The sequence below is a fragment of the Gavialis gangeticus genome, unplaced genomic scaffold (assembly GCF_001723915.1).
Source record: "Gavialis gangeticus isolate Ggan-Ray unplaced genomic scaffold, GavGan_comp1, whole genome shotgun sequence".
NCBI classification, from domain to species: domain Eukaryota; kingdom Metazoa; phylum Chordata; order Crocodylia; family Gavialidae; genus Gavialis; species Gavialis gangeticus.
The window spans coordinates 46,747,523-46,759,307 of record NW_017728997.1 but is presented as its reverse complement, the minus strand read 5'-3'; the positions used below and the strand labels follow the sequence as shown (position 1 = coordinate 46,759,307).

The window sequence follows — 11,785 nt, the reverse complement described above, 5'->3', positions numbered from 1 at the left end:
CAGGAACCCTGATTTTGGCCGCCTGTCTCTGACAGTATTAGTACCCTAATTCTGTATGAGGGCATAGATCAGATCTTTTCCTTAAGACCACTAGGGGGCAGGACAAGGACTGTAATGATGATCCCTGCTTCTTAAAAATTAGTTTTATGAGCTTGCAGAGTATTAGGCTGTGCATCAGGGAAAGGGATCTTTTCACTCTCTGTGGGCACATCTACATGTGCATTAATGTGCAATAGTGAGCGTGTCTACGCGTGCATTCATGTGTAGGTACTGTGCATTCAGTTAGTACCTGTAATAACAGGTACTAACTGAATGTACAGTGATCAGTGCTACTTCGCAGTAGCGCTAGTGCATGCCTTTTTAGTGATGCTAATGAGCAATAGACTAATACTACTGTGCATTAGTGCAATAGCACAGCTTTTCCCATGGCATGCTAATGCACAGTAGAATTAGTCTACTGCACATTTAGGGTCAGGTACAGATGTGCTCACTATCTCCCAGCAGTGGGGTTGTTTATCCAGTATTTGATGATAAACACATTTGCAAAGTAGCAAATGTTTAATACAGAGAGAGGATAAAGGAGGAGACTGCTACAGACCACCCTAACAGAGCACTATCATACTGCTCTGTTGTACCAACAAACTGCAAAGTCAGAAAGAAACTGGAGCAAAAGCCCCAGTGCAAGATGGTTCAGGAGGCATGAGGAGAGCAGACAAGTCTGTGAGCTTTAGTTCTTCAGGCCTGGGGCCTATGTTTGGCTCTGGTATGCAGGGCATTGCTGGATGGCATTTCTGGAGTTTTCTGACTTGTCACAAGGGAGCCTCTCTGCTATAGGGGCAACAGCAGGGTTAGGGGCCATGCATACCATGCCTGTCTTTTCCTTAACTCAACCACCAGACCACTTCAATGGCCTTTTGCTTTGTGGTTCTTCTCACTCGAGTCTGGGGACTTTCCCACAAGAAATAATTCCTCGCAGAGTCCTGCCCCTGTAAGGGCTATGCAGCTTGTTCAGTATTTCTCCCCTAAGCAGGGCTGATGCTTACCCAGTATGAAATTCCAGTGTCAGGGCACTTCCATTTTACCAGCTGCTATTGTTGCTTTACAGCACATTGAAAAATGGTCTCAGTGCCCTCTCTTCTTTTGCCTGAAAATGTAGTACTTTGGCTTCACTTTACCTGTTTTTTCCCTTTCACCCCCTCTGCCTCCAAGCCCTCTGGACTGGGGGAGTTAGGATGGAAATTCCCTCTGCTCCCCACTCACCTGTCCAGCCTCAGCACAAAGCTGTGTGCAGCACCATCAAAATACTGTAAGAGTCAATGCCCTAGAAGAGTCAGTGCCTGGACTGTGTGCGCATCAGGAAAGGAGAAGAACAATGAGCGAGGAGGCACTGTGAACTCCTTCAGGCACTAAAGGTCCACAGGCCATATATTCAAGGCCAAGCATAAGTTTCACTTGGGCCTTGAAAAAACAGAGAATTCCCTTCTGGGGGAAGATTCAATATGAATGGCTCCAGGAGGTGTCCCACCGCAGTGCCTAAGGAGAAAGCACCTCCATGCTGAGCTGATGAGATGCTGTCCTTACCTGAAGGAGCTTAACCCTTCTGTGGACATAACTAATTCCTGGACAACCCCTCTGGGAGGGCAATAAACCACCTCCTTAGTAAAATGTTAATGTTGCTACTGGGGTTCCTCAAGACATTCCTGATCATAAGGTATGTGAGCAATGGAAAACCCTCCTGCTCTCATACCTGAAGGCTTGCTCTTTTGTCTGCATTCAGCTGCACATCTCTGCCAGACTTGCCCAGTTCTGGGCAGTGGATAGAGTCTAAGAAGACACAACATTTGTGCTGCAGCTCATGATTTGCACAAAGAGTTCTCTTACCTGGCTGCCTGGGAGTAATGGGTGCTGGTATAAGGAGAACCTGTCCTTCCCAGACTCCTCTGAGGTAGGGCTGATGGGCTTGGGGTCAGATAAGGATCTCTGCATGGTTTTGATGGGACGAGGCAGGGTCTGCTGGTGTTGGGTAGAGTCAGCCGTGAAATGCTTCTGTGGTGTCACATGGGCCTTATTAAGTCTTTCACTGGTAGTGAATGTAGACTCTAGCAGCCGGTGTGGGGAGAGGGGGGAGACGGGGGAGTAGAGTACCTGGGGGGATTTGGGAGGCTGGCGGGTCATTAGCTGGGAAAGTGAATCTGTAGGCAAATGGGACTGATATCCAATTTCCAGAGGATCAGGCTTCTTCTTCTCAAACTTGCCTAGGGCCTGTTGCCTGATAGCATGGGGGTCCAGGGGACTTGTGCTCACCATCTGAACATTAGAGGAGTAGGGTGTGATGGTTGTAGGCACAGTAAGCTGGGGGACCACAATGCCTGGCTGAGGCTGCGCTTCTGGCTCAGTCTGGCAGGCCAGGCTCTCCCCATGCTGAGTCTTCTCTGGAGCAGAGATATACTTCACTATCTCCACTTTGGGGTCATGGGTGGTAATGTGAATGGAGGGGGACACTCTGAGCAGCTGGTCAGGCTCAGTCTGCACAGAGCAGTCACTGATGGTCTGGATGCCTATGCTGGCTGTGCCTTTTGAGGAGTCCTGCTTACTCTCGGCGCTGGAGTCTGAGTGCCGTGAGAAGCGGGATCGGCGCCGGCGCACTGGTTGCTCCCATTCTGCATTGTCCTCCTCATCTGTTTGCACGCTACAATCAGTGCTGCGCCGGGTGCGGCGGCGCCGGGACAGGTAGTAACGTTCCTCACTATCTTCCTCATCTGTCTGCACACTGCTGTCTGTGATCTTTTTCACCACGTATGACTCATGTGGGGCTTCTTTGTCATAGGCGTCCCGGAGGCGTGGCATGGAGTTCCTCTTTTTTATTCCCCGGTTGGATTCCCACTGCTCCTCTGTCTGCAGAGACATTTCTGACGCAGAGTTAGTGAGTGGCCTCTGCAACCCAGGATAGCGAGGCTGTGCTGGCGCTTCCTGCCCTGCAGCTGGGGTAGCCATGAAGGCTTGGTTCAAGGGTGGCCAGTACTGTCCATTTTGGGCCAATGTCCTTTGCATTTCCATTGCTATCTCAGTGACAGCCTGAGGAGGGATTCTCCCTGCTGGGTCACACACAGGAGGGAAAGTACTTTTTTGCCTCTTCTGCTCCTCCAGTTGTTGTTGCAGCTGCTGCTGGAGCTGTTGAATTTGCTCCAGCTGTAAGCGCTGCTGGGCCAGCTGCTCCCTCTGCAAAGCAAATTGGGCCTGGCGTTCTTCCTGCTGCTGCTGCAGAACCTGGTGCTTTATAGACTGCAGCTCCTGGATTTCTCTGTGTACCAGCATCTGCTCTTTCTCCCTGTGCCGCTGCAGCTCCACACGCTCTCTCTCCAGCTCCTCATGCAGCCTCAGCTGCCTCAGCTTCTCCAGCTCTACCCTCTCCCTCTCTATCTGGAGAATATGCTCTTGCTGCTTGCGCTGGCGCTCCTCCTCTTTTTCCTTTTCTTCTCTCTCCAGGCTGCCTTTGCTGGGGACACTGGTCTGAGGCAGCTCTGCCTGTGGCTTTTGGGCTGGGAGCACTAGCTGCTGAGGCTGACTGATCTCTTTTGCAGTACTCTGGGCCCCCAAAGCTGTAGCAGGCCCCTCATCTCGAGTGGTAGCCCCAGCCTGCTCAGGTCTTTGAACACCCACTGCAGTGACAGCTGGTGCTTTGGCAGTGGGCACTGTGCTGATGCCACTTGCAGCAGTGCTGGCTGCAACAGTGGTGACAGGTTTTCCCAGGTACATGGGCGTTTCCATCACTGATGTTGTGGGAACAGATGGGAATCTGCAAGGAGCTGAATAGCGGTATAGACCTGGGGCTGCAAGGGGGATCCTTGGAGTAACCAAAGGCACTCTGGTCAGGCTGGCCAGAGGGACAGCTGTGATGTTACCTGGGGTGTAAGGTCTATATAACCCTCGGAGCATGGGCCGAAGCACAGAAGCTGGCTGGGTGGTGATGGGAAGGGTTGATGCTATAGGAGTGTTTATAGTGGAATAAATCATGCCATCTGCAGCTCGCACAGTGGCTGTGGAAGGGAATATCTGTCTGACAGCTCCCAGACGGACACCAGGGAGATTGTACTGTGCTAGATTCCCGAAGCCCTGACGTGAGTCCAGGAAATTGGTGTTGTACATCATGCTGGGTTTGATGGGAGTGAGTCCCTGCGGAGCAGAGATGTTGCTAGCTCCTGTTGGCCCAGCACTGAGAGAACTGGGCCCATACTGCAAGAGATCAGGACTGTTTGTATGTCTTCCTCCATAGTGGTCCATTGAGTTGAGTGCAGCGCACATTCGGCTGATTTCGCGAGCTGTAGTGGCACTGTACTGGGCCAGACTAGACTCCTGGAAATTTGCCAGGTCTCTGGGTGAGTACCGGTAGTCAGAGTAGATATTTGAGGCTGAACTGTACCTTCTCATTGGGAGTGGATGACTTAGCAAGTCTGTGGGCTGCCGGAGGTCAGAGAAAGAGCCATACTGCAGGCCGTGGCCCAAGTAACCCCCCTCTGTGAAGCTGATGCTGTAGGAGTCTTTCATTGTAGTCAAATCCACTGCAGATTCTCCTGCAGGGGAGTGGAAAAGCTGCTCCCCCTTAGCAGGGTAATAATTCATGCTGATTTCTGAGATGTTTGTATCTGACATAGATGAATACAGCCTTCCAAACATGCCTTGTGGGTAGAATCTGTGTTCCTCATACAGACTTGGAGCTGGGGCTGACTGCTCTCTGAATGGGTAGGTCTCAGGCAATTCTTGTTCTTTGTTTCCATAGTATGGGGCACTAGATTTGCCAGTTGGAGCTGTGTCCCCAGCTTTCTTCTCTGGTATCTTTGGGGAAGGATTGAAAGCTCCAGTGCAACTGCTGCCAAAAGGGAATTTATACACTACATCACAGCATGCCACCTGGCTTTCGGGCTTTATCCCTGTGAGATCCAGCACATTAGCTGGTGGTTCGTCTTTGAGCACTTTTGTTACTGGGCCTGCTGCTATATCATCCATCTGTACCATCATGACTTGTGATTTTTTGCCTCCCAGGTTGACTGGGGGACCCTGGGTTTTCAGCTCCACAGGTACCCCTCTATATATGTCTGGGCTTTGATCCTGAGAGAATTGCCTGGGAATTGTACTGATGTTAACACCACCTGGTGTGCTACTGGTCTGAGTTATAAGCATATCTTTCTTCACAAAAGTTGTCATTTGATTGGGCAAATTATATCTTGCAAATTTTGTTTGTTGCAGAGTAACAGCTTCAGGTTTTCCTTCCAGAGCAGAAGTGCCAGTTTCACTCCCACTCCCTCTGAAGGAGCCAGTTTGAACTGCTTGCTCTACCTGCTTGACTTGGGTAAGGCAGACAGGACTTCCTGCACCTTGCCCATAGTCCACCCTGTTCTGGAAAGGGTCTCCATACACTGCGGGTTGTTTTGGCTGAGACACAAGCATGGAGGATGCCACAGTTATGCTGACTGTAGTGGTTGTGCCCATAATAGCATGGGGCTGTTCTTGGGCATTGAGATTTATGATTAAGGGCTGGATAGTTGTTGATTGCCGATTTGGAGTCTGTTCTAAAGCAAGGCAGTATTTTCTAGTTTCAGTAGCTAGAGAAGTGAGATCCATGCCATGGTCTGTTATGATGATTGGGGCTGATTTCAGAGCTGTTCGTAAGTCTACAGCACTACTGCTTGGTGGCTTGGGTCCAGGCTCTACCCTGGATGTTCCCGGAATTGAAGATATTCTGCACAAGGAGATATTCTCTGCAGGCAGTGTTCCCCAGCTGTACACACCAGCAGGGCTCTCTGCAGAAGTGGTAGGCACTTTCTGAACTGCACCGCTGGGCACAGAGGCTCTGTCTATCATTGACTGTGTCTTTGTGTAAGTGGATTGCAGCTGCTCCTGCTGAAGTTGTGCTGCATTGATTATTGTTTGACTGTAGCTATGCAATGTCTGCTGGCGACTCAGCCTGGTTGGAGATGAGGCAGGGGATGTGGAGGAGTTTACATTTATTGGCTTTGTTTGGCTAGACGCATCTGATGCTAATGTAATGACCATAAATGGAGCTTCTTGTGACGACTGCTGCCTAGTAATGCGAGGAGAACCAGCACGATGGGGAGTCTGTGTTCCTTGGGCTATCATTGGAGAGGAGGTTGATGTACTGGTGGTAGTGGGGATATCATACATGAGAACTGTGCTTTGTGTTTGAGTGGAAAACTCTGCAGTTGATTTTGGTCCCATCCCAGGGCTAGCTGGCATCCCTCTTCTTGGAACCGAATGAGTGGGACTTTGAGTAGGAGAAGTTGGGGAAAGTGGTGGGCTGGAGCCTTTGAAGAAAGAGTACATTTTGGATGACATAGTCTTGCTATCACTCATATTCTGGAGTTTCTCTCTTGCTGATGGCCCGCTGACCTCAGTAGTACTCTTGCTTCTGGAGGTATCCTCTGTCTGAGAGCTGTAACTTGCAGTACTCTTAATTTGACTGTAACTTCTGGTAGATACAGATGTTGTGTCTGAGCTACTCAAAGATGGAGAGCTGTAGATTCGTGGTGCACTCACTGGGCTGGAAATGACAGTGGTGACAGTGCTGGGGCCTTTAGCATATGGGTAGGGAGCTGTCATAACTCTGGACACTGAGGTAGAAGCTGCCGATAAACTCTGAAGCTTTGCGTGGTTATGCCCCTCTTTTGCAAAATGCTGAGTGACTCGAACATCAGGAATTACCCTGCCTGCACTTTCTTCAGAGGATGAAAAAGATACAGGAGCAGATAGCTGGGTGGGGCTTGTGCCTGGTGTGAGTGGAGCATTGTTTTGCTTCATCAAATCGGCATAAGCACTCTCAGCATTGAGATAGTGCTTTTCCTGATATACTTCTTTTCTCCCTTTCTTCTTTTCCTCCTGTTCTAGAGCCAGATCAAAGGAGGAGGACTGGTGCATCCTGGAAATGCTCTGCGATGTCTGCAGGATTTCCTCGTACACTGCTCCAGGTTTGGAGAGTTCACTCTGGTAATCAGACTGAGAAGACTCCAAGTTTCTGGAATCATAGCTATACTCATCTATGTAATGGTATTCAAAATTATTTTGATCTTCTGTGCTGCAGTATCCTACCTGCTGGTAGGTGTCACTATAGGAAACACCTTGTTGGGACTGCTGGACTTGCTGCTTTTGGAACATTTCTGCCTTCTTCATAATCTCTTCATATGCTTCTTCTGCACTTTTCAGAGGCTTGCTTGAGGGATAACTAGAACTACTGTCTGTTTTTTCTGTTGGGGAGTAAAGGGACATGAAAGTAGGCAAGTTGTACTCACTGCCTGACTTGTACAGCTTGGAGGCTATGACATCAAATCCCTCAGCATCAGAGTCTACAGAGGGCGAGTACTCTGAGCAGGAGGATCTGTGCAGCTCCTCCATCTCCGCTGCCTGCCGAAGCTCCTCTGTGGGAGAAGCATCCTCGATGGGAGACAGGTTACTAGGTGGTGTTTTGGATCTTTCTCTTCTCCTCTGTGCCCTCAGCTCCTCCTTGTCCCGCTTAGTTTTGCGTGCGGTGCTTCGAATACGTTGCTGCTCCACTTCCCGCATCTTCTCCTGCTCCCGCAACAGCTCCTCTTCCTCCCGCAGCTCCTCTTCTTCCGAGGAATCCTCTATGGTTGGCAGCAGAGGCCCATGGGAGCGATGCCGTGCTTTTCGCTGCTGCTTCACTTCTTCCAGCCTCTGCCTTCGGCTGGGGCTGCTGTCACTGTCCTCTTCCAGAGAAGAGATAGAAGTTGGGGAGGTACCTGATGTGTAGCTAGGTGTTGTTGCCGGCAAGGTGGAAGAATATTCTCCCCTTGACCGTTCCTCTGGGGAGCCTGTCAGGCTCTCCATTTCCAGTTCTGGCTCCCTGTCCATGCTGGTGTCTGTATCCTGGCTAATTTCCATGTCTCGGTTGTAGCTCTTGGTGCTATTTAACTCAATGGTTTTGAAGCGCCGCAATCCCCCCTGGGACGCAGTCATGTCATCTCCCTCTGCAGCTTCTAGTTCTTTCCTCTCCTCCTCATACAAACTGCCGGAGCTGTGAGGCAGGCGTCTCTTGGCTGAGGAAAGATCTTTGCTTTTCTCTGTGTCAGGTTTGTGCCCATTTTTTGTGACACTGTATTTTATATGGTCATACTCCTTTTCCTCATCTTCAAGGTTGTCCTCTTCGGCACTCATCTCCAGGATCTGTCTCCTCATGAACTCCTCGTCGGTCATCTCTGTGTCTCTGCCTTTTGGCCTGGTTGGTAGCGGGGAGAATCCTCCTTCGCTGCTGTCCTCCACGTAGTCATGACGCAGCTGGCTGCCAAAGTCATCTGATGACTCCATACTCTCTCTTTGATCTCTCTGGTTTTCCCACTCTAGGGAGTCTTCATCTTCTTCCATGATATCTTCTAGCTCCTCATCAGAGTCGAAGGCTTCTGGGGTGATAGAAAGGGACCGAGGTCTCTGCCTCTGTCTTTGCTCTTCCCGTATCTCATGATACATTTTCCCTTGGTCGCTCTGGTCTTGGGACATACCCTTTGATTCCAGCAGGGGGCGTACGCTGCTCTCTAATTTTGTAAGTTCAGAGGGACTGGGAGGACTCTGGTCTGCTAGGCCTGTTCCATTCAACCTCTCCTCTTCCTGCTGTACCAGGCCTGTTATCTCACTCTGGGAGCTGGAAATGCCATCAGATGAGTAGCCAGTGTCACTCAGGCTTTGAGGGCTGCGGGACAGGTCTGAGGGATAAGGCTTGCTTGCTTCCTGTAAATAAGAAAGAACGAAAAGTTACCCATTTGGCAATGAACATTTTGATTTTTCACAAAAACCCAGGTAATATGGGTGACATCTGGAGTGAAATATCATGAATAATGTCAGATATTTCATTAAATTACTTCATTTTGCACACTTTTATAAATTAGAAAATTATACTTGAAAATAAGTTTTCTTCTAATAATTTCCCCCAGTTCTGACTCGGAGCGGATTCACAGGTGTACCAGTAAGTCAATCTCATGACAGTTGGTTGTTTTTGTCTTTATAATGCATCCTTTCAAAATAAATCTTATGAACACCCCTAACCATAGATCCTGCAGTGTGATCCTTACAATTCAGTTGAGCCTCACTGACATCTGCTTGCTGAAATAAAAGTGTGTGATGAGAGACTGAAACCCTTGGAAACTCCAAGGAGCTGCCCCTGCAAGTTTAGACGTGTGTACTCTGTTTGCAGAACTTAAAAACTTCAGTATTTTGGTTGGCTCTGAGTTTTAAAAGGAGCCATCTGGCTTTTGGCTTGCCCAGGGCCACTCAGCTTCAAAAGCTTCTGTGGTCTCCTCGAGGTTGGAATAGTGGCTATAAGGTGGCTGTTTTGTTAACAGAGAGGCTGTCTACGTGTTGTCCTACAGCGACGTAGCAACACGTTACATTGCTGTACGATGCACTATGTCAACATAGCAATCACATGGGTCTACACATGATTACCTGCTACATCACTGTATTGGCATGCTCCCTGCTCATAGCGTGCTGCTATGGTGATGTAGCAGGGAAATCTAAGTGTGCACCACCCCTAAGTCACAGTACCCACCCATACTGCTTTGTGGTTCAGTACTTCCGAAAGGAAGTACTAAAGCACAGCACCACAGTAATGTTGCCATATGGCAATGTGTAGATGTGCCCAGAGGAAGTTTGGGTCCTTGAAGGCCAACCTGTATCATCTACATTCGGCATGTCCATATATCACCATGCTTTAATACTTCTTTTAGGAAGTACTAAAACACAGCACAGTACAGGCGAGTACTCTGCCATATAGGCAGTGCATGCTTAGATTTCCTCACTATGTCGCTATAAAGGTGCACTATAAGCAGGGAGTGTGCCACTATGGCGATGTAGCAGGTGATCATGTGTAGACCCACATGATCGCTTTGCTGCCATAGCGCGCCACAGAGCAAAATGTAGACGTGCCCATTGCGTGCTACTCATAGGTTACCAGTTGTGCTGCTTTACTGAGAACATGCTTTGTTGTTTAAGTGAAGTTCAATAAAAAGGTGCTGTACGGGGATGTATTTCAAAAGCACTCTCCACTGTTCATGGGGTGCAAGCAAGGGACTTGAGGTGCCACCAACACCAATGCTGAGCAATGATATAAAACACCTAACACAGTAGCAGCATTAACCCCTGGGCTGCAGGCTCCCTCTCCCCTGCACCTGCCTTCTCCAGTGCCTTGTACCCTTTGTCTGCTGGTGTCTGGGCATTTCTGCCTGCGCCAAGCTGCTGGGTGCTGTAGCTGCTGAAGTCTTGAGCCCGCTTACCCCTGTTCTGGCACCCCTTAGCACCAGGGCTTGTGACCTCCTTGCCCACCACTAGTTATACTACTGATTTAGTAAGGTAAAACTTTCAAAAGTTAGCAGTGCAAGTACACGTGCATGCCTATACTTGTAAACCCAGATACCCAATGTGCATGTATAAGCATATACAGGCACAAGTACAGGCCAGTTGGGTGCCTTGCAGTCAGTGGGCATGTGCCAATCTATGTACGCATCTGCTTCTGGCACACTCAAAGTCTGAATGTGCTTGACTTCAAAACTCAAGCCCAGTATGATTATTTGATGCCCTCTTGTCTCTAGCAGTGGTTTATAATCAATTTAGACCATTAATAAAATATTTATTAAACAAAAACCAGTTACTGGAAAAGCAAATGTTCTCTGGTGTGCAAGGGTTGTTAACACACACAAGTTTTAAAGATTTAAAATATTACAAAGCGCTCTGTTATTAAAAGTGAAACTATTCTTCAGAAGTGCATATATATTTCATCAGCTGAGTTCCGACACCGTCATTTGTGCATATAAATTAACCTGTGCATATAATCTAGCTACGGTACCATTTTTTCCTGTCCCTGTCACCTGTTTGGAGATCATTACTATTCCATGACAGGAAGGTTAAGGGTCAAAACTGAGACTGCATTGTTTAAGAGGGAAGAAGGGGGGTGGGGGGCATGGGACACCATGGATTTCATATGGAGGAGTTCAAGTTTTTGTTTGGAGGTGTCTGATTAGATCCACGAGTACTGTAGCACCATAGAAATTATTATTTTTTGAAAAGTGGGGTGGGGGAGATTATCCACGTTTGTGCATTGTACAGTTCAGGATATTTATATTCCCAATGATATGATATCCCTAACCACTCCTGGGAGTAGCTCAGGGTGGACTGTTCCTATAGCTACAGTCTCTAAATGTTGTAATGCATCAATAATAATTAAGGTGGGTAGTAAATGTACTGGGTTAATGTATTAGCTTTTTCCATATGGAAACCTAGACATAAATCCTATGTTTAATCACATGAAAAAGACATTTGGGGTTATAACTCCTAGAGGTGTTTACTCACATCAGGAGATTCTCACGTAACTTAACATGATCAGTAGTCTGTCCTCTGGGCAGGATGGGAATGCTTGGGTAGAGCTGCATCCGAGAGGGTGCATCTACATATGCATTTGATCCAGGAGCGGTTCACTTATGAGCAAGCTACTTAAAAGTAAATGCTCCTGGGGCATCTACATGTGCAGGGATGTGGGAGCAGATTTGCTGCTGCTAGCAGCAAACTGCTCCTGCTTCCTGTGGCCCAGCAATGGACCCCTTTTGCTACCGGGGGAGCTGGAGGCTCTGGCTGCAGCTGCCTGTGGCTGGCAGCCATCTACAAAAGGCAGCTCTGCTCTAGGGCTGTGAAAAGTTTCAGGTACTGATTTGATTTGAAGAAGATTCGGCCCGATTTTGGTGGCTGAATCTCCAAATCTGAATCGAATCAGGGG

The 11,785-nt window shown here is 48.5% G+C and overlaps 1 protein-coding gene across 1 annotated transcript in view; it reads right to left on the bottom strand.

Annotated features, from left to right (window-relative positions):
- The window catches only part of BSN (bassoon presynaptic cytomatrix protein), a 608,147-nt gene that overhangs the window by 64,235 nt on the left and 532,127 nt on the right, over nt 1–11,785 (bottom strand). Inside the window, exon 4 of the mRNA XM_019505145.1 lies at nt 1,882–8,751. Coding sequence (XP_019360690.1) covers nt 1,882–8,751 — 6,870 coding nt within the window. The remainder of the gene's footprint in view (nt 1–1,881; nt 8,752–11,785) is intronic.